A 23,102-nucleotide genomic window follows, 5' to 3' on the forward strand; every position below is an offset into this window, starting at 1 on the left:
ACTTCAAGTTTCGGTTTTCCTCTTCTAGGAAGGGACTGCCAGTCAGGAGCCTGAGTATTTAAATACTCTGTCTGCAAGTCAAAAAATGTGCTTGATTCTGGCAAAGCAAGTCAAGGGGAAGATAGAGAAACGAGTAGAGGCACTGGGCTCTGGGTTCACAGAAGCCCTAGGAAACAGCAGAGCCTCTTGGCGTCCCACAAGTTGCAGGCCAAGGCCTGCCACTTACTTGATCTCCTTCTCAATCTGCTGCTGCTCCCGCATCATTTTGCCCAGCTCCTTCTTCTTCTCCTTCAGCTCATCTTCTACCTTGTCCATCCGCTTCTTATCCTTCTCAATCTCCTTGTTCTTAGAGGCCAGTTCCTTGTTGAGCTTCTCGATTTCCACTTCATTATGATAAAGTTTGAAAAGTTGCAACTGTACCTGAGCTCGTACCACCTCATCCTTCAGGCGCTGGTAGCGGTCAGCCTGTGCAAATAGAGGCATGGAGGCAGGGGTACATCAGTAAGGCACCGGCTTCACTCTGGCCTCTCAGAGCCCATAGGCAGCCTGGCCACCTACCTCTTCTTTTTCCTGTTTGGCCTCCTTGCGTTCAGCTGCAATATTTTTTTTTCGATGGTAGTTAAACTGTGTGTCCTCTTCAGCTTTTACCATCTCCTTCTTTCGCTTGTCATATTCCTGGGCCAGCTCCCCAGAGCGACTGATCTCTTCGAAAAGAGCTGTCCTCTCTTTGGGGTTCTTCATGGCAATAGATTCCACAGCACCCTAGTAAAGGTCAAAACACTCTCCCCATTTAGACTCCAGCCAGTCCAGTTCCCCCTACCCACTCCCATTCAATCATTCAGAAAAAGTTCACTGATCACTTCCCACATTAGGTGCCACATTTCACCACTGAGCTTTGAGGACACACTCCCTGCCTTTTGAGGCAGACAGGGTACAGAAGAGCCAGAAGCAGAGACAACTCTGTGTGTTATGTGCAATAATAGCAGTAGCACAGAAAAAGGGCTAAATGAAGCTTGAGGATAAGAGACTGGTAGGGGTATCTCTATGTCTCCATGGGAAGGCTTCCCAAAGGTGACATCTAGGCTGAGTTTGGAAGATGGGGAAGACATTAACCAAGAAAATAAGAGAAATGAGGTTATTTAAAATAGAGGAAAATTAATACTGCAAAGGCCTACAGCCAAAGAAAGCAGAATTTGGGGAACTACAAAGGGTTTAATCAGGCTGGAGTGCAGGGCTAGAGGGGAAGAGTACTGGCAGATGAGGCTAACGAGATGAGCGAGAACCAAAGAGTGGTATTTCATGAATGACAGGGGTTGGATCTCATGCTATGGCAATGGTTCTCAAACTTTACTGTGCATCTTAATAACCTGGAGGGCTTGGGAAAACACAAATTGCTGGGCCCCACTCCATAGTCTCTGCTCCTATAGGTCAGGAGTGGCTTCCCATCACTTCCTCTTGCTTGGCAAAGCCACCATTCCTTTTAAGCTCTCCCTCTTCTGAGTTCCTATCTACCCTAATCCGATCTATTCTCAGGCACCTACCTATTCTGGTAGACGCCCAAGAACAGGGATTTCTAACGTGAGAATGTGCATTTCTAATATGTCCCCAGTTGATGCTGATGTGGAGACTTGAATTTGAGAAGTGCCATCAAAAGGCAATGAGAAATCACTGAAATGTTTTAAGGAGAGGAGCGAAAAGAAACATATTTTTGCCCTCATAAAACAAACCAGAAGGGGGCAGAGTGGAGTCGGGAAGCCCAGTGAGGAAGCTGTTACATTAGTTCAGAGGAGGGACCATGCATGATGCCAAAGATGGAGCAGGCCCAGTGGGGCTAGGACAGGAAGCAGATAGCCAATAACTGTTAAAAATGCCCACCTGGAGTTCCCGCTGTGGCTCAGCAGTAATGAATCTGACTAGCATCCGTGAGGATGCACTTTCGATCCCTGGCCTCACACAGTGGGTTAAGGATCCGGCGTTGCCGTGAGCTGTGGTGTAGGTCGCAGAGGCAGCTCAGATCTGGCGTTGCTGTGGCTGTGGTATAGGCCAGCAGCTACAGCTCCGATTCGATTCCTGGCCTGGGAACTTCCATGTGCCTCAGGTGCGGCCCTAAAAAGACAAAAAACAAAACAAAAAACCCACCTGGAAGACGAGGAAGTTACGAGCTTTGATAAGAATGCCCAACTTCTCTAATTCTTCACTGTACTCATGTAGCTGGACCACTTTGTTGTTGATCTTGTACTCAGAGGAACCCCCTACAAGACAATGCATGAGTCAGGCAAGGGTCAGGCCTCCCTCCTATCCCAAAACCTAATCTAGCCACAAACACCCCCACCACACCCCAAACCCAAGGAGAACCTTCTGGCCAGCTTCACCCACCAACAATGACGCGGGCAAAGGTACGGTCCTCAGCACCCTCCTCAGAGTAGACCATGCTGACAAAGGCCCGGTTGGCAGCTGGCTTGCCCACAGGAGCTCCATGGATCAGGTCTCTCAGGGTCTTTACCCGTAGGTTGCTGGTTTTCTCACCCAACACGAAGCTGATGGCATCCATGAGATTTGACTTACCTAAGGGAGGAGGGGACAAAGCAGAGGAGGGTAAGTCAGGAAGAAAGTGAGTGGAAAAGGAATAAAAGAGACATTGAGAAGAACAGAAATGTTCCCTAATCACTTCTCAGACTAACAGGAGGAAAAAATACTGCTCTGTCCCCATAAAGATTGAGCCCCACCAAAGCCCTGGGTCAAAAGCTTAGAAAAACAGCTCCTTTGCAGTTACCACTTACAGCAGCCAAAAGCTAGAACCACATTTAAGGAAATGGTATATTCACAGAACAGATCATTCTACAACCTTTGATGACATGGGGAAATGTCCACAGTGGGGGAAAAAAAAAGCTAGATACAAAACTCAACAGTTTGAGCTCAACCAAGTTTTAAAAAGTAAAACACAAGGGCTGAGGGAAGGGGGAAAATGAGTTTTTGTTTGATGAGTATGGAGTCTCAGTTTTGCAAGATGAAGAAGTTCAGAAGATCAGTTACACAAAACGAATACATTTGATACAACTGAACTATAAACTTAAAAACAGTTAAGATGGTAAACTTTGTTACGTGTATTTTACCATAATATTCCTATTTGTGATACAACATGAAGCATGCAGCATTACCTACGAAGTACCTTGCCAAAAATATTTAACCTGACTCTAAACGAACCTTTAGACCTACCTTCCAGTTTATAAGAAATCAGAGGAACATGATAAATGACACCATGAGGAAATCTTAAGACAAACACAGACGGTGGGATGTTCTACAAGACAACTGGTCTGGTCTTTTCAAAAAGTCCATGTCTTTTCAGAGATCCATTCCAGAATACAATAGATTTACAGAGACATAAGCAAAGACAGCATGAAATTTTTTATTTTTTTGAATAGTTCTGGTTCACAAAAAAAAAACCCCAAAAAGACATTTTGGGGAGCAATTTGGGAAGTTTAAATCTAAACTGGAAAACTGATGACATGAAGAAATTAATTTTCTTAGGTGTGCTAATGGTATACTGGTAATATGGAAGAATGGTGATCTTAGGAGAATAATGCTAAATCCTTTAGGGGTGAAACATCATTACGTCTGCAATTTACTTTCAAATAATTAAGTAAAACACAGATGTAGATTTGAAAAGTTTCATAATAAAAAGCTGAGGAGAGGGAAAGAAGAAAATACACAAAATACAAACAGTATAATAGTGGTCATTTCCGGGAAGAAAATAGGTACCAAATCAGGGAAGGGAGAATCATCTTTTTACTACATAGCCTTTGAGATTTTAAAAATTTTGTATAATGTGCATATATTTGCTATTCATATAGATAAACAAGATTTTTAACATTAAGAGTGGTTATCTTGGAGTTCCGGTTGTGGCGCAGCGGAAATGAATCCGACTAGGAACCATGAGGTTGCAGGTTTGATCCCTGGCCTTGCTCAGTGGGTTAAGGATCTGGCGTTGTTGTGAACTGTGGTTGTCACAGATGAAGCTCGGATCCTGCGTTGCTGTGGCTGTGGTGTAGGCCAGCAGTTGCAGCTTTGATTGGACCCCTAGCCTGGGAACCTTCATATGCTGCAGGTGAGGCCCTAAAAAAGCAAAAAAAAAAAAAAGAGTGGTTATCTTTTCAGCAGTTGGAGTCAGAGTTTTTGCTTTCTCCTTTTATTTTTATTTATTTATTTTTGTGGTCTTTTTGCTATTTCTTTGGGCCGCTTCCACAGCATATGGAGGTTCCCAGGCTAGGGGTCCAATCGGAGCTATAGCCGCTGGCCTACACCAGAGCCACAGCAACACGGGATCCGAGCCGAGTCTGCAACCTACACCACAGCTCACGGCAACGCTGGATCCTTTAACCCACTGAGCAAGGGCAGGGACCGAACCCGCAACCTCATGGTTCCTAGTCGGATTCTTAACCACTGCGCCACGACAGGAACTCCCTCTCCTTTCTTTTTTAGGGCCACAGCTGAGGCATATGGAAGTTCCCAGGCTAGGGGTTTAATCATCAGAGCTATTGTTGCAGGCGTACGCCACATCCACTGCAATGCAGGATCTGAGCCATGTCTGTGACCTACACAACAGCTCACGGCAACGCTGGATCCCTAACCCACTGAGCGAGGCCGGGGATTGCACCCACAACCTCGTGGTTACTAGTCGGATTCATTTTCACTGAGCCACTACCCCCCCACGCGCCGCGCGCTTTTGGCCACACATGTGGAAATTCCTGGGCCAGGGATCAGACCCAAGCCACTCCAAGGCCAGATCCTTAACCTGCTGCACCACAAGGGAACTTCTACTTCTCCATTTCAGATTAAAAAAAAAAAAAAAAAAAACCATTAAAAAAAAAATTTAGACTGGGAAGGGAACAGTTTAATCTCTATAAATTCTATCTCAAGATTCCCCCCACAAAAGTTATCTTACTTTGAACTGAGGACCTGACTTTCAAAACCTTTCTACTCAACTATAAAAATGGCAGCCCAAAGTCCTTTCTCAGCGGCCGTAGCAGACAGTGATTAAGAGCTTGGGTTCTAGTCAAACGGATCAAGTTCAGATCTTAGTTTCACTACTTCTTAGCTGAACTTCCTGTCCCTCACTTGGAAAAATCTGAAAAATCATGACTCATGGGTAATACATCTAAAACAATGCCTGGCACATAGTTCTCTGTGGGAGTAGGTGGCAGGAGCACAGGCTTTGAAGTATGACAGGTACAGATTCTGATCCTAACTCTAAGAATCAATTAATGTGGAAGCACACAACTATGTCTCAGTCTTCTCATCTATAAAATGAAAATAATGGCATCTCCCTCCTAGGGTCATTGTGAGAATTTAAATGTAAAATGTCTCAATAAATAAAGTACTGACACACAGTGGGTGCTCAATAAATGGCAATCCTCTTCTAACCAGGTCTGGACTCTAGCAAAGTCTCCCTTATCACAGCAGGATTAGCACATCATGCAGACCAGGCACCCATTTCCAACCTTTGGGTTTCTCCCATGCTATCCAAGGATGGCAAGAACATCTCACAACCAAAGCCCCCCACTCCCAATCATGCAATACTGTAAACATGCATTATGACTAGAACAATGATACTATGTTTTAAGGAATGTCTTCTTAAATGTCTTCTCCATAGACCAGTGACTGAAGATAAAAAACATATACCATGAATAAAAGATAGAAGAAAATAAATGTTAACATGTACCAAATGTCTACTGTGTGCCAGAGAGGAATTCACTAAGGGGAATCAACCAATGCCTTGTGGAGTCCCGTATTGAAGAATGGGGCAGAGGTGACCCACTCCCACCCCCTGCAGTCAGACCAGGGCCTTTTCAGAATAGCTGGGTATACAAATTTTTCCATGCTGAGGGGACTAGATGCCAAGAGATGCATCCCTGCTCTTTCCACAGGGGCCACCACACCAAACTCCTAAGAAACTGCAGTGGAACCCCAAGCATTAGTCATCTAGGCCAGTAGTTCTCAAATGAGGTAGGGTAGGGGGAGAGATTTTGCCCCTGCCTCCAGGGGACATGACAAAGTCTGGAGACATTTTTCATTGTAACACCTGGGAGTAGGGGGTGGGGGGTGTGCTACTATCATCTAATGAATAGAAGACAAGGATGCCACTAAACATCCTACAATATACAGGACAGACCCCACAGCAAAGAAGTATCTTGCTGGAAATGTCAATAGTGCTACTGTTGAGAAACCCTGTTCAACGGCTAAATCCAGGTCAGACTCCAGGAAGGTCATCAGTTAGAGCTACTGCAGTTAGGGAAGCCCCTCGGGCTAGGAAGTGATTTAGCTAGAACACCTCCAGGGTGGAGAAACACAGCAGAACTTCAAACAGACAGCCTACTGGGGAGTAGATGGGAGGAATCCATGGTGTATCATTTAGAGATGGAGAATTTAGATATGAAATAGAGGCCTTATCTGGCTACCCCTCCTTTTGGCTTTCCTTCCCTTCTCTTTTCTTTTTTACTTTTCCACCCAGTTTTAATTTGATATAACTAACATGCAACATTGTATTAGTTTCAGATGTACAACATGATTCTGTATTTGTATATATTGCAAAATGGTTGCCACAATAAATTTAATTAACATCGATTACCTCAGTTAATTTTTTTTTTTTTTGGTCTTGTTTTTGGCCTTTTCTTGAGCCGCTCCGGCGGCATATGGAGGTTCCCAGGCTAGGGGTCTAATCTGAGCCGTAGCCATCGGCCTACGCCAGAACCACAACAACGCGGGATCCTAGCCGAGTCTGCGACCTACACCACAGCTCACGGCAACGCCGGATCCTTAACCCACTGAGTAAGGCCAGGGATCGAACCGGCAACCTCATGGCTCCTAGTCGGATTCGTTAACCGCTGAGCCGCACCGGGAACACCACCTCAGTTAATTTTTTCATGTGATTTTTTTAAAAAAAGATCTCTCTTAGCAACTCTTAAATATGCAATACAGCATTGTTAATTAATGACCACTTTTTCTAAAGAGCTATCCAACTGATTCTATCACATCGTCACTGAATTACATCAATCTAATTTCCTGGATAGCACTTATCACAGCTGAAAAATAACTTATTTTCTCCTTTATTATCATCTGTCCTCTCTGAAATGTAAGTTCCCTGAGAGCATGGTTTATTCTAGTCTCCACTGTTTCCACAGAACGTTGATAGAATAACTCTTTATAAAACAGTAATAAGCATTCACTAAATTTGACGAGCAATTGAGTTCTGACTTTTGACGGTTTCAGGGGTAGGAAAGGGGTGAATTCGAGACATCCCCACCTCTCAGATGAGGGTGGGGGCTAGAGACCCCAAAGCACTCCGTAGACGCGAGCGCTGAGTCCGAAATTCAAAAGTGCCGCCTCTGGAGGGTTTTTTAAATTATTATTAAAAAAAGGGGGGGGGGATTGAAGTGTACCAATGAGAGGCGGGAGGGGGCGCTGGGCTGAAGCAGAAGTATACCGTTTGGGCCGGAGGCCACGGGAGGGCTACCACAGTCCCAATCTTCCGGAGGGTTCAAACAATACGCGGAGGCCGGATGCAGCAGGTCTGGCGAGGAACTGCGTGGCCAGCCACTGGCAGCCGGCTCGGGACGCGCCACTTTTGGCTGGAGGGGGCAGTGGGCGGGGTAACGTACAGTTCGGCCCGTACCACTCCGGCCCGGGCGGGGGCCGCGCAAAGAGCGGGCAACTGACACCTGGGGGTGAGGTTCGAGTCAGAGCACCCAAGGAGGGAAAGCGGGTCCGGGTCGAAACCCCTCAGGAGGGCAAGGAACCCGTTAGGGTTCGCAACATTTCTGGTTGCACAGGCTGGGTTGTACTACTATGCTGCCGGATAGGGGGTCCAGGCTGGGACGTGCGCAGGGCCGCAGCCGGGCTTATCTCACCAGAGCCATTGGGTCCAATGATGGCGGTGAACCTCTGAAATGGTCCGATAATCTGTCGACCCTTGTACGACTTAAAGTTCTCGATCTCAATCAGCTTCAGGAAACCCATGACCGTGGCGGCGCCGGCAGCGGTAGGAAAGGCCGCGCCGTACGCCCGCGAACTGGGATAGCCCGCGCGGGAAACACCGCAGTGCAGGCCGGGCGGACGGCAAACCTCGCGAGAATAAAGCCAGGCCTAACAGGATCTTCGGCTTCCGGCGCGGGCGGGAAACAGGGGTGGGGCCATCAAGCTGACGTAGAGGTTTCGTTGATCCTTTGCCGGGGCGCGAGATTATGACAGGCGTCTGGGCCCCACCCCCCCTTTCTTGTTACGTGGCAACAGAAACCGCCGCCGCTGCCTACACAGTTGCAGAGGAGGAGGTGTCTGGGAGGAGTCTGCAGCTTTTGGGATCCCGAGAAGCTGGCAAACGGAGCCAGCGCTAGCAGAGACGAGTCAGAAATCACAGCAGGGTTATGCCCTCCAGGGCAAGAAGGTGGGAGCTGGGCTGTGGCTTTTGTCTGGCAGGCGGGAAGGCTTAGACAAGAACCCAGTCGGGAATTTGGAAGGGCCCCAGAGAACGGAGGGCTGTACGGGGGGAAGGAGAGGCCAGCGGGTTAGAGGAGCTCAGATCTTGCTGAGAATGAAGTAGAGTTGGAAGTGGAGTGGGGTGGGATAGAGTGTGAAGGGGGATGGAGGGTGAATGTATGGATATGAGGGTACTCTGGAGCGACTGGGTTATGGGCTGGGGAAAACTATAAATGGCCAGAGGTACTGCTCCGTCCCCTGCTTCCCTCCCGTTTCCCCAAGCAGGGTTCAGCGACTGCCGCTGTACCCAAGAATAGTCTTGGGCCCGAGTCACTTGCTGGCTGCTTGAGCCTAGCCCCAAACTGAGAGCTTCAAAATTGGGACTCCTAGCTGAGAAAGGTATTTTGTGTGAACCCCTGGGAGTCAGGGTCCCTAAGCCAGTGCTCTACACCTCTATCCTTCTTCCCTTCTCCCCACTTCACCTCTCTCTCTCTCCATGCCTCACCCCCATCCCATCTCCTCCCCTCCATCCCTCTCTGCCCCATCCCTTGCTCCCTCCCTTCCTCTTCTGTTCTCCACCTCCACCCCATCAACTGCCTGTTGCCCTTCTTCTTTTCCCCCTCTGTCCTCTTCCCCTTTCTGTTTCCCATCTTTTCTACCCCTCTTCTCCATCCCTCACCCCCCCACCACCTTATACGTGCTAATAACTAAGCCATGGCCTTATGAGTCCAAGAAGCTGTCTGTGGGATCTTCCCCTTCAGTGTGACCTTATATCGTGGTAACAGATGAGTAGGCTGGGGTTGGTGCTTAGACTTAGACATGGAAAGGGTCTGGTGGCTGCCATAGCCATTCCTGTAACTATTTTTTAAATGATGCCTGGGGGGAGTCCCCATGTGGGGCAGCCCCCGTGTGGGGCAGCAGAAATGAATCCGACTAGGAACCATGAGGTTGCAGGTTCGATCCCTGGCCTCGCTCAGTGGGTTGAGGATCTGGCATTGCCATGAGCTGCGGTGTAGATCACAGACACGGCTCAAATCTGGGGTTGCTGTGGCTGTGGTGTAGGTCGGCAGCTGTAGCTCCGATTAGACCCCTAGCCCATGATCCTCCATATGCCGCAGGTGCGACCCTGAAAAGACAAAAGACCAAAAATAGAATAAAATAAAATAAAATAAAATAATGCCTGAAGGCTGAGAAGAGTCAAAGTCTTAAGGACAAGTCCAGGAAAGTGAGAAATCTTGGTTGAGTGAGAAAGCTTGGTTGATGGAATCTAGTAAAGGAGACATAAATGAAGTACAGTTGGGAGAAAATCATGATTAGGCTGAAGGGATAAAATGACCAAAGCACAGCAATCTCATATCACTTCCTGTCAATTCCATTTAAGATGAACTGGAGCTTGGAGAAAAATCAAATTGGATCCCCACCTCTCATACCATATACAAAATGCAATTCCAAATAGATTAAAAACTTAAATGAGAAAAACAAACTTTAGAAATTTTAGAAGACTATATAAGATAATATCTTTATGACCTCAGGGGATTCCTTCGTGGCAATGCCGGATCCTTAACCCACTGAGTGAGGCCAGGGATCGAACCTGCATCCTCATGAACACTATGTCGGGCTCTTAACCTGCTGAGCCACAACTGGAACTCCCACTTGTAAAGTTTAAATAGGCTTATTCCCTATGATACAGCACTTCTGCTTATAGGTATATGCTAGAGAAGCATTCCCACCTATATATATATATATGTCTCTTTTAATCTATAAGTCCCTCCCCTTGCAATTAAAACATAAACTGGGTTGTTTGTGCTGAAGAGTTCTAGTCTCTCTCAAACCCACTTCAGTCAGGCTTCACCAAAAATGTTCCTATCAAGGTCATCAGCAACCTTCCCCTTCAAATCAGTAAGTTCTCAGTCCTTACACCTTACTTAACCATCATCAGTTACTCACTCTCTCCTCCCAAAAGCATTTTCTTCACTTGGCTTCTGAGACACCACACTCCAGGTTTTTTTCTCCCACCTCACTGGCCACTCCTTAGCCTCCCAGTGCTGGCTCCTCCTCTCCCTGTGTCCCCTGAGGCATTCTTATCCATTTACACTCATACCCTTAGAGATCTCTAACAGCCTCATAGCTTTAAATTCCTTGTATCAATCAGGATGGACTAAATTATGCTGAGGTTACAGACAGCCTCAGAATCTCAGCAGCTATATGTGGAATCTAATAAATTCAATAAACTACTGAATATAACACAAAAGAAGCAGACAGATATATAGAACAAACCAGTGATTACCAGTGAGGTGGGGAGAAGGGCAAACTATTGGGTGTAAGATAGGTTCAAGGATGTATTGTACAACAGGGGGAATATATAGCTAATATTTTATAATAACTGTAAATGGAAAGTTACCTTTAAAAACTGCATAGGGAGAGTTCCCGTTGTTGCTCAGTGATAGTGAACCCAACTAGTATCCATGAGGATGCAGGTTTGATCCCTGGCCTCACTCAGTGAGTTAAGGATCCAGCGTTGCCACAAGCTGTGGCATAGGTCAAAGAAGTGGCTCAGATCCTGCATTGCTGTGGCTGCAGCATAGGCTGGCAGCTGCAGCTCCGATTTGACCCCTGGCCTGGGAACCTCCATGTGCCGTGGGTGTGGCCCTAATAAAAAAAAAAAAAAAGCAAAATATATCCAGGAGATCCCGTCGAGGCTCAGTGGTTAACGAATCTGACTAGCATCTATGAGGACACAGGTTCAATCCCTGACCTCGCTCAGTGGGTTAAGGATCTGGTGTTGCCATGAGCTGTGGTGTAGTTCGCAGGCACAGCTCTGATCCTGTGTTGCTATGGCTGTGGCATAGGTCAGCAGCTGTAGCTCTGATTAGACCCCTAGCGTGGGAACCGCCATATGCTGCAGGTGATGCAGCCTAGATGACTGCAATAGCCTCCTATCTGGTCTCCCTGCCTCTAGCCTTGCCTCCCCTCCTCTCCGGTCTATTCTTTTCTTTCTTTCTTTTCTTTCTTTTTTTTTTTTTTGGCTTTTTTTTAGGGCCACACCCACAGCATATGGAGGTTCCCAGGCTAGGGGTCTAATTGCAGCTACAGCTGCCGACCTATGCCACAGCCACAGCAATGTGAGATCCAAGCCGCATCTGTGACCTACACCACAGCTCACGGCAACACTGGATCCTTAACCCACTGAGCGAGGCCAGGGATCGAACCCGCAACTTCATGGATACTAGTCAGGTTTGTTAACCACTGAGCCATGACGGGAACTCCCCCTCCAGTCTATTAATACAGGAGCCAGAGTGATCCTCTAAAACTCAAAGACACACAAGGGTGTGGCACAGTGGGTTAAGGACCCATTGTCACTGCAGTGGCTCAGGACGCTGCTGTGGCATGGGTTTGACCCCTGGACTGGGAACTTCCACAAGTCTTAGGCACAGCCAGAAAAATCATATTGCCACTGCTTCTATTCCAGAGTAGAAGCCGCAACCTTTACAATGGTCTACAAAGTTCTACATGCTCTGCACCGCCCCCCTCCATCTCTCTAATGTCATGTCCTACACAATTCACTCACATACTTGCCTCCCTGCTATCCCCTTGAATGTGTTTCTCTCATGTCCACCTTATGGCCTTTGCACTTGTTCCCTCTGCCTGGAGTGCTCTCCTCTTAGATATCTGCATAGGAGACTCCCTCACCTTCTTCAAGTATTTGCTCACAAATTGCCTTCTCAGTTATGCCTTCCCTGACTTCCATATTTAAAATTGCAACACTCCACCAATTTCCTTGGCACTTTCCAGTTCCCCTTATCCTGCTCTGTATTTTTTCCCAAAACACTTACTTTCTTACAGACTAATGTACTCTCTAGAGTCTGTCCGTCCCCACTAGAAAGTAATTCTCACAAGGACTCAGATTTCTTTTTTTCTTTTTGCCTTTTTTAGGGCTGCTCCCACGGCATATGGAGGTTCCCAGGCTAGGGGTCCAATCAGAGCTGTAGCCGCCAGCCTACACCACAGCCATAGCAACTCGGGATCTGAGCCACATCTGCGACCTACACCACAGCTCACAGCAACACCAGATCCTTAACTCACTGAGCAAGGCCAGGGATCGAACCCGAAACTTCATAGTTCCTAGTTGGATTCACTAACCACTGAGCCACGATGGGAATTCCCATGTTCTATTTCTTTTTTGTGTGTTTTCTTTCCTTTTTTTTTTTTTTTTGGTCTTTTTAGGGCCGCACCAGCGGCATATGGAGGATCCCAGGCTAGGGGTCCAATCGGAGCTGTAGCCGCCGGCCTACACCACAGCCACAGCAACGTGGGATCCGAGCCACGTCTGTGACCTATACCACAGCTCATGGCAATGCTGGATCCTTAACCCACTGAGCAAGGCCAGGGATTGAACCCGAAACTTCATGGTTCCTAGTCGGATTTGTTAACAACTGAGCCACGACGGGAACTCCCATGTTCTAATTCTTAAATTGAGGAGTTGGTTCATGCTCTTTTATCATACTTCCTAATTTGCATATGGCTTATATATAGTCTTCTGTATGTATCAACTATTTTAGTTACAAAATGGTTAAGAAAAAGAGAGAGACTAGAACTAGCTATAGAAGAAGCTGAGGAATGGCATTCCAAACAAAGGAAGGCAGTGTACAAAGGCCCAGATATGAAATATATCAGGAAATAAAATCAGTGGGAATCAGTAACTGGTGAGATACTGTGGGGAGAAAGGTGGGGTGTAGTTAAGGATGATGGATAGCACTGATTTGGCCATTCACCTTACCCTTGCTCCAGATGTTTAAGACAGACCTGCCACCAGATCCCAAGGAGGCAGCAGCCATAGAGGCTAGAAGAAATCGAGAAAAGGAGCGACAGAGCCGATTCCTCAATGTGCGGACCAGAGTCATGGGGGTGAGTGGGTAGTGGGAACTTTCTCTGGAGCAGGGTCCTGCTCACTCTTACACCTGGAGAAGAACATAGCAGTGCCCGTCACAGCCTGTCACAGCCCATCACAGCCTCTCCCTGATTCAAGCAGACCCTAAGGCTGGAAAGGAAGGAAGAGGGGGAAAACGCACCCACACCCAGAGTGGGAAGGGCCTAGGGGTGCAGGGGAAGAAACTGGGAGAACAGGAGCCAGTGTCAGTGGACTCTCCTCCAGTTAGCTCCGGGCCAAATGGCCTCGTTCCTGAAAGACAGACAAATGGAGCCAAAAGAAATCTAAGGACTGTTTGTGTTGCATTTGCCTAAACTCTGGAAGGCTGTATAAGAAACTGTTAACTGGCCTGAGGACAGAGATGGGAGGGGCACTTGCTCATCACTAAACCGTATTCCCTTTTGCACTACTTTGAAACATTTTAAATGAATTCTAATCAAAATAGTGTTTTTGTTTTTTGGTTTTTGGTTTTTTAGGGCCACACCTGCGGGATATGGAATTTCCCAGGCTAGGGGTCCAATCAGACCTGCAGCTGGCGGCCTATGCCACAGCCACTGCAACACCAGATCTGAGCTACATCTGTGACCTACACCACAGTTCATGGCAACACGGGATCCTTAACCCACTAAGCAAGGCCAGGGATTGAACCTGAATCCTCATGGATACTAATTAGGTTCATTTCCACTGAGCCACAATGGGAACTCTGAGAAACTATTGATAGTTTAAGAAAAAAGAGTGCTGGGTAGATAGGTGAGTGGTGTGACTGAGAGAAGTTGGCAAGTGTTTCCTCAGAGCCTACTCTGTGCCAAACACTGGGCTGGGCAGTAGGGATACACAGGTGACTAAGGCCCATTCTCTGACTTTAGCAGGCACACGGTCTGGTGTAGGAGATAACTTCTGGTGTAGGGAAACTTCAATATAATGTGGACAGTGGGTCCTTGATTCTATGGGAGTAGCACCTGCTGGAGGCGTCAGGCCAGTGAAGCCAGAGCTGGTCTTGAGGGATGAATAGGAGTTCAGGGGTACCCTTCATGGGTAAAGAGGAGAGGAAAGAGTGTTCTAAATGCAAGCAGCAGCTGGAGCAAAGGCTATTGGTTCAAAATAGCCTAAGATGTGCAGGGAACTGGATGCAGAGCTCTTGAAGGTGGGACAGGGGAAAAGGGAACCAGGACAAGGTGGAGACAGAAGCAGAGGCTACACCATTGAGGGACTTACAAACCATGCTGTGATGGTGAACATCATCCAGTAGGTGTTGGTTATCCTACAGGAGGATTCTGCAGCAGGTAAATTCTGAGCAGTTTGTGTTAGAGCATGCAAGGCCCGCTGCTGGGCCCTTACCCTGATTTAGTTCATTTCTTTGGGATCAGGTGGACGTTGAAGCCCTGAACAGCCAGGTGGAAGAGCGAAAGATTCAGGAGGCAACAGAGCAGAGCAAGAAAGCAGCTTATGGTAAAAGCCCAAGGGCAGAGGCCAACCAAGGGGGAAAACAAGGGCCTAAGTGGGTTAAAGGAGGGCAGTTCTGCCTCAGAGTGGGGCCTGAGGCCTGAGGTGTCTTGGGACAAACCAGATGGGCCTTTGGGAGCAGTGGCTATGCTGAGTGGGCTCTGTCCCTCCCATGGGGCCTTCTCCATGTCCTTGCCCACCACCCAGGTACTAACCAGGTGCAGTATGATGTGGTGGCTCAGATGCTAGAGAAAGAACAGGCAGAACGGACACGTCGGCTGGCCAAGAAAGTCCAAGAATTTCGGGAGCAGAAGCAGCAGCTCAAGAACAGGAGTGAGCTTGACCTTTGGGATCCAAACCGACTCTGGAAGGAGTTTCCACCTCATCTCAGTAACAATGATCCATACTGTGGCCCAGCCAGCCTGCAGTACTTCTCCGGGGAGGACCTGAATAGATCCACACACCTGAGAATGCAGCAAGAGCAGTTCAGATACAGCCTGGAGAGGCAGCTTCAAGAACAACAACAAGCCAGAATTGACTATAACTGTGCAGGTAAGCAGCAGGGCCATCCAGGTTGCGACCTAAGGCCTAGCAAGGAGCTGTCCTGAGCTGGGTATAGCACCCAGAAAACCAGTATTGTGTTGGGAGGTCCAGTTACCCATAGGGCTGATGCTGAAAGGGTAAAGTGAGCAGGTCCCAACCCCCCTGACTTCCTTCATCAATTGACAGTATAGCCATTGAGCCCCAATCAGCCTGGCACTCCATTACCTGGAGGCAGCAGAGAGACCACAGACCTAATGGTTCTGCAACTTTCGCTGGTCTGGGCAAATAAATTTTCCCCTCTGTGCTTCAGTTCCCATACCACACAGAGCTTATGTAAGAATGAAATGGGAGTTCCCGTCGTGGCTCAGTGGTTAACGAATCCGACTCGGAACCATGAGGTTGCGGGTTCCATCCCTGGCCTTGCTCAGTGGGTTAACGATCTGGCGTTGCCGTGAGCTATGGTGTAGGTCGCAGATGCGGCTCAGATCCTGCGTTGCTGTGGCTCTGGTGTAGGCTGGCAGCTACAGCTCCAATTAGACCCTAGCCTGGGAAACTCCATATGCCGAGGGAGCGGCCCAAGAAATGGCAAAAAAAAAAAAGAATGAAATGAGGAGTTCCCGTCGTGGCTCAGTGGTTAACGAATCCGACTAGGAACCATGAGGTTGCGGGTTCCATCCCTGGCCTTGCTCAGTAGGTTAAGGATCTAGCGTTGCCATGAGCTGTGGTGTAAGTCACAGATACAGCTTGGATCTGGCGTTGCTGCGGCTCTGGCATAGGCTGGCAGCTGTAGCTCCGATTAGACCTCTAGCCTGGGAACCTCCATATGCCGTGGGTGTGGCCCTAGAAAGACAAAAAAAAAAAAAAGAATGAAATGAGAGGGAGTTCCTGTCATGGTGCAGCGGAAATGAATCCGAATAGGAACCATGAAGTTTCGGGTTCAATCCCTGACTTCGCTCAGTGGGTTAAGGATCTGGCATGGCCATGAACTGTGGTGTAAGTCGCAGATGCGGCGTGGATCCCACGTTGTTGTGGTGTAGGCCAGCAGCTGTAGCTCCAATTAGACCCCTAGCCTGGGAACCTCCATATGCGGCAAGAGTGGCCCTAAAAAGCAAAAAAAAAAAAAAAAAAAAAAAAGAATGAAATGAGATACTATATGTAAAGCACAAGCATCAGTGCTCAATAACCAGTAACTACTATTAATATGACATCTGTGGCCATGTCCTCCTCTTCCATTAGAGTAAGCCCTTCAAAGGCAAGGACTCTCTCATCTACTCACATTGCTCACCTTTCAAACCACCTGTTAATAGCAGCCTGTTCTATCACTTATCATAGAGGTAACTAAATCTGAAAATATTTGTGGAATGTCTGTCTTCTGAAAATGTCAGCTCACTGAAGATGAACCACATCTCTCGTTTCCACCCCTCTATCCCAATTGCCTAGTAGTTTCTACCAGTGTCAGGAGCTCAATAAATCAATGTTGAATGAACAACTGAAGACTAAACAAGACAGGCACCCTACCCATCGGGAACCCACAGAACCAGGCCTTCCAGAAAATCAATCCATAGTAAGAGAAAAAGAGGGAGTTCCCATTGTGGCTCAGTGGTAATGAGCTCGACTAGTAACCATGAGGACATGGGTTCGATCCCTGGCCTTGCTCAGTGAGTTGGGGATCTGCATTGCCATGAGCTGTGGTGTAGGTTACAGACATGGCTCGGATCTGGCATTGCTGTGGCTGTGGCATAGGCAGGCGGCTACAGCTCCAATTCGACCCCTAGCCTGGGAACCTCCATATGCCATGAGTGCGGCCCTAAAAAGACAAATTAAAAAAAAAAAAAAAAAAAGAGGAAGAGATATACACACAAGTCACTCATCAGCACATATGCTTTAAAACTATGTTAAGTACCATGACGGGTCCTGTACCATCAGTGTAGGAATGGTCAATTCTCACAAGGGAAGGGAGGCAGGGTAGGGGGTTGGCACAGGCCAGCTGTCAGAAACCAATTTCGAAAGCTGGGTACAATTTTGGCAAGGCGGAGAGTGGAAATGAGAAAAAGCAGAGCAGGTAGCATGAAGAAGAGCTAACTTTCATTGAGCACTTATTGCATACCAGACACTGTGCCAAGCTTTCTACCATGTATTAACTCATTTCATCCTTTCACCAACGCTATGAGTCATGTACTGGTATTATCCCCATTTTCAGCAGAAGAAACTGAAGAACAGAGATGTTAAATAACCTGCCCAAAGAGGGTGATGGAGGCCAGAAGCGAACTCAGCCAGGCTGGCTCCAGAGCCCACACTCTTTTTTTTGTTTGGTTTTTTTAGGGCCATACCCATGGCATATGGAAGTTCCCAGACTAGGGGTCTAATTGGAGCTGCAGCTGCCGGCCTACACCACAGCTCACAGCAACGCCAGATCCCCAACCCACTGAGTGAGACCAGGGATCAAACCCACATCCTCATGGATACTAGTTGGATTTGTTTCCACTGCGCCACAATGGAAACGCCCCAGAGCCCACACTCGTCTGCTACACAATACTTGCCCTCAGTCACCATGAGAAAGTGGGGATTCAGAGGCCGAGGGAGAAGGAAGTTCCAGAGAGGGAGTCATCAATAATGTCAACTGAAGAGAAGTTCAGACAGGAACAGAAACCTGTCAATTGGATTTGGAAATTAGGAGTATTTGGTGAATTTTGTCAGCAGTCATTGTGACACAGGGGGGCCTGCTGCCCAGTGGCAGCAGGCAGGTGTATGATAAGGTAGAATGAGTAGTGTTGTGGAAGGAGTGTGGCCTGATTCTTCAACAGACCTGGATTCCCATCCCAACCTATTACTTGCTGGCTGTGTAACCTTGGGTATTTTACTTCACCTCTAGACCTCTGTGTCCCCATCTAAAAAATGGGGCTGACCTTTCCTCTTTGAGGTGCTGTGAAGAGTGAAACAAGGAGTTCCCATTGTGGCTCAGCAGAAATGAACCTGTCTAGAAATCCATGAGGATGCAGGTTTGATCCCTGGCCTTGCTCAGTGGGTTAAGGATCTGGCGTTGCCATTAGCTGTAGTGTAGACAGCAAACACGGCTCGGATCAGTGTTGCTGTGGCTGTGGCATGGGCCGGCAGCTGCAGCTCTGATTTGACCCTAGCCTGGGAACTTCATATGTCATGGGTGCAGCCCTAAAAAGACCAAAAAAAAAAAAAAAAGAGTGAAATGAAACAAAGCACCCCTATCCTCTCTTCTTCTGCCCTCCAATCTCTGAAGTCTGTGTTCTTGTGCCTCCCCAGAGCCAAGCCTTCAGCCTATGCTCTGGAACCCATTCTCCCTGCTTCCTACCCAGGCTGTGCTCTCTCAGATACCCACTCCTCTAGGTTCTCAACACCTTCCCTTCCAGTGACCCCCTTCTATGCGGGCTATAAGCATACTTACAGCTAACCCATCTTTAAAAAAAAAAAATGCCTCCCCTAACTCAGTGATTCTTCTAGATGCTGTAAGCGGGCTGTTTTCCTTAACAGCCATACTTTTTGAAAAAATCTGCTTCAACTTGCTGTCTTACCTTCCTTACTTTCCAGTCATACTTCAACTGCTGAGATCACATATCTCGCCACACAACTTCCCTGACACTACATTTTACTAAAATCACCAATGCCTTTGTGTTATCAGGTACAAGAGACTCTGTTCAGTCTTTTCTCCTTTTTTTTTTTAATGTGTGTCTTTTTGCCATTTCTTGGGCCGCTCCTGTGGCATATGGAGGTTCCCAGGCTAGGGGTCGAATTGGAGCTGTAGCCACCGGCCTACGCCAGAGCCACAGCAATACAGGATCCGAGCCACGTCTGCAACCTGCACCACAGCTCACTGCAACGCCGGATCCTTAACCCACTGAGCAAGGCCAGGGATGGAACCCCCAACCTCATGGTTCCTAGTCGGATTCGTTAACTACTGAGCCATGACGGGAACTCTGGGAACTCCCTAACTGTTAGCAACCACCACACTCTTTTTTTTTTTTTTGTCTTTTTAGGGCCACACCCACGGCATATGGAGGTTCCCAGGCTAGGGGTCGAATCGGAGCTGTAGCTGCTGGCCTACACCACAGCCACAGCAACTCGGGATCCAAGCCACATCTGTGACCTATACCACCGCTCATGACAACACCAGATCCTTAACCCACTGATCAAGGCCAGGGATGGAACCCCCAACCTCATGGTTCCTAGTCGGATTCGTTAACCACTAAGCCACGGCAGGAACTCCCAGTCTTTTCTCCTTGACCGGGCCTTTCCTGCTACACTTGACTCTCAACACATCTTCTTGAACTTCTCTCTTTGGGCTTGGCTTCTGTGACAGAACATTCTGCTTGTAGCTCCCCAATCATTCCTCCTCTGTCTGCCCTTTGTGGGCTCCTCTTCCTTCTGCTCCTCCTTCTTAAAACTTTGTCCCTGGCACACTGCTCTCCTCATCCTGCATACTTACGTAAGGCACCTTTGGCCCTCATTCCGGTTTCAGCTAACATGTCACCACCTCTGTGGTGAGGACTCTCTATCTGCACAATCAGATATCCAGGTGCCTGCTGACCACCTCCAACTCAGCTTCCTAAACAGAATTCATCAGTGTTCCCTAACCTGCTCTGCATTCTGTATTCCCTAGTTCCAGTGGTGACCACACCATGCACATAGTCATCTAAGCCAGGGCCCTGGGAAACATCCCTGAGTCTTTCCTCTCCCTTACTTCCTTATCCAGTCCATCAAGTACTACTGACATAACCTCCACATATTTCCCCTCCATCCTTTCTATCACTGGCCTGGTTTGAGCCCTCCCAACTGGCCAACTGCGATAGCCTCCAAGACGGCTTCCCTACGTCCACTGTCTCCCACCAACCTGACTGTCCTCTATATTGGCCACTTGAAAGAGCATTCTACAATGCAAATCTAACCGTGTCATCCCCTTGATTAAAACCCTTCCATGTTCCCTACCTTCAGGGTCAAGTTTCTAACCCTTAGTTGGGCCCCTGTGGAGCTCCCTAGTCACTTGCATTTTATGCTCCAGCAAGAGCAGACTATTTGTAATTTCACATACAGATCATACTATTTCTTGACTTCCTTCATTCATTTGATAAATATTTATTGAGCACCCACTACGTGCCAAGCTCTGATATAGGTGCTGGGGCCTGGGAGTGGATAAAACAGACAAAAATCCCTGCCTTCTCAAAGGTTACCGTCTAGTGAAGAGGGAGACAAGCAATAGACCAAATAAGTAAAGGGTATATTGGTTGGTGACAAATGCTAGGGGGAAAAATAAATCAGGGAAGGAGGATAAATGTTGGGGGCAGACAGGTTGCAATTTTAGGTAGGAAAGACAGGGCGTGCCTCACTGAGGCGGTTAACATTTGAGCAAAGACCTGAGGGAAGCCAGAGAGCCAGAGCCAAGAGTAACATTTACTTCAAATCCCTGAGGCAAGAATTTGTGGCATGTGTAGAAAAAGCAAGGTATGGCTAGGTTTTTTTGTTTTGCTTTTTTAGGGCCGCACCCGCGGCACATGGAAGTTTCCAGGCTAGAGGTCGAATCAAAGCGACAGCTGCTGGCCTATGGCACAGCCACAGCCACAGCCACAGCCACGCCGGATCCAAGCCGAGTTTTTGGCCTACACCACAGCTCACAGCAATGCCTGATCCTTAACCCACTGAGCGAGGCCAGGAATCGAACCTGCAGCCTCATGGATCCTAGTCGGGTTTGTTAACCACTGGGAACTCCCAGTATGGCTAGATTGAAGTAAAGTGTCAATACCTTTGTGCCTGAAACCTGAAAAGCCCTTTGCTCTTTCTGACCATATGCAACACATATTTCAAGGAGCACCTTCTCCTGGAGGCCTTCCTCTCACCCAAAGCTCTTAATACCCTGTACACAGCTCTGACACTGCCCTTACCACACTGTGGTATGATGATCTATATTTGATCCATCTCCTCCACTGGACAGGGAACTCTCTAAGGACGGGATCTAATTTATTGAACACCTGGCCCTTAGACTGAGGCTCAGATATGAAATATTTCTCCAAGGTTACAGAGCTCAGTAGCAGCAGAGCTGACACTGAGACCCAGGTCCACTAGAGGCATCTTTCAGTGAGGCACCTGAGAAATTCTTGTTGCCGCACTTTGGTTATCCCTAGCCCCAAAGAATAGCTCCTTCTACGTCCCTGCAATGAGGACATTACCCCCCCCCCCCGACCCCCTGCCCCAACCAAACATACATACGCACACATCCACAAAGTTTGCTGAACAAATAGCTGAATGAATGAACCAGGAATGAAGCAAGCCAGTACAGTGCCCTGGCCATATTTCTCTGTGTAGATATGCTCAATAACCAGCTGCGCCTAGCCATGGACATGCGGGCCGCCCAAATGGCCAAGCTAGAGGAATCCTGCCGCATGGCCATGATGTCTGCCATGGCCAATGCCAACAAATTCCAGGTACGTACGGCCTGAGGCATCCAGGGTACCGGGCTCTCCCCAGTCCCCTGAACAAAGTCCTGGGGAAATCTTAACCACATCTTTCCCCTTATAACCTTTCTCAAATCAACACCAGTCCTCTCATCTACCTGAGGACTTGACCCTTGCCCACCTCCAGACTCAGGATGACCTGCGAACAGAACACTGCCCTCCCTTCCCCAGCCTCTCGGTCTAAGGGCTTCCAGGTGGCAGGGACATCCCTGCCCATTCGACTTCTCCCACCTTAAGTCACTCTAAAGCCACGCAGTATCTGTTCCTTCTCACCCTAAGATGGAGGGCCATGTCTCCCCCTCCCCTGTGACAGAGAATTTCCTGAGGCTGGGCATCCAAATACTCACTTTTGGGGGCCCCACCAGGTAGCTGAGGTGGCCGAGCGGCAGCGCCGTGAACATCAGTGCCAACAGGAGGCAAACCTCACGGAGATCCAAAACCAGATCACGAGTGACCTACTGACTGAGAACCCCCAGGTCGCCCAAAATCCTGTGGCTCCCCACAGGGTCCTGCCCTATTGCTGGAAGGGCATGACTCCAGAGCAGCGAGCCGCCATCAGGAAAGTACAGGAGGTGCAACGCCATGAAAAGGAGGCACAGCGCCAGGCTGAACAAGCAATGGATTCCGAATGGGAAAGCCAGGCCGAGCGCCTGGCCAGGGCAGCACAGGAGCTAGAAGAGCAGGAGAGGGAGCTGTGTGCCGAATTTCGGAGGGGGCTTGGCTCCTTCAACCAGCAGCTGGCTAAGGAGCAAAAAGCCCAGTGAGTTCTAGGGGGTGGCAGCAGGGATGAATGCCAAGGGAGGGTGGGGACGGATGGCCAGGGAGAGAGGGAAAGCCCATCAGCTGAGACCTCTGAATTTCTTTCATAGGCATAATTACCTGAATTCAATAATCTACACCAATCAACCTACAGCCCAATATCACCTGCAATTCAACACCAGCAGCCGCTGAGCTCAGGATGGTCATCTCTCCCTCCTCCCCCATCAAGCTCGCAGAGGCTAAGAGTCAGAGAGTGAAATGCTGCAGATCCCCTTGGCCGATCCATTAGCGGTGGGAGAGAGCTGAGCCAGTGTCTCTACCTTTGACCCTACATATTAAAGTTAGTCACGAAAATCAAGGCCACGTGTTATAAACAGAACACAAAAGGAGTGAGGTGCTGACTTTCCCACCCCACCTCTGGGCTCTGAGCATCCAAGCCTGCCAGAGTCTTCACCCATTCACCTTTCCTTCCCACACCAGCTCCC

The 23,102-nt window shown here is 48.3% G+C and overlaps 2 protein-coding genes across 3 annotated transcripts in view; one reads left to right on the plus strand and one right to left on the minus strand.

The window, feature by feature from the left end:
* SMC1A (structural maintenance of chromosomes 1A) overlaps positions 1-8,129 on the minus strand; it is a 48,912-nt gene extending 40,783 nt beyond the window's left edge. The window contains exons 1-5 of one of the 2 annotated variants that reach the window (XM_047765567.1): positions 7,905-8,129; positions 2,377-2,565; positions 2,140-2,252; positions 559-762; positions 227-465 (exon numbers count right to left, since the gene is read on the minus strand). In XM_047765567.1, coding sequence (XP_047621523.1) covers positions 227-465; positions 559-762; positions 2,140-2,252; positions 2,377-2,565; positions 7,905-8,013 — 854 coding nt within the window. In that variant the 5' untranslated portion in view covers positions 8,014-8,129. The remainder of the gene's footprint in view (positions 1-226; positions 466-558; positions 763-2,139; positions 2,253-2,376; positions 2,566-7,904) is intronic. The other variant, XM_047765566.1, reaches the window with a different exon arrangement.
* A 73-nt stretch (positions 8,130-8,202) lies between these two features.
* Positions 8,203-22,975, plus strand: RIBC1 (RIB43A domain with coiled-coils 1). Its single transcript, XM_047765568.1, has 7 exons — positions 8,203-8,437; positions 13,258-13,374; positions 14,764-14,845; positions 15,047-15,391; positions 21,710-21,828; positions 22,224-22,618; positions 22,728-22,975. The coding sequence occupies exons 2-7, from the start codon at positions 13,258-13,260 to the stop codon at positions 22,807-22,809; spliced, it is 1,140 nt and encodes a 379-aa protein (XP_047621524.1). The 5' UTR covers positions 8,203-8,437; the 3' UTR covers positions 22,810-22,975.
* The last annotated feature ends 127 nt before the right edge of the window (positions 22,976-23,102 follow it).

This window comes from Phacochoerus africanus, chromosome X (assembly GCF_016906955.1).
Source record: "Phacochoerus africanus isolate WHEZ1 chromosome X, ROS_Pafr_v1, whole genome shotgun sequence".
Lineage (NCBI taxonomy): Eukaryota > Metazoa > Chordata > Mammalia > Artiodactyla > Suidae > Phacochoerus > Phacochoerus africanus.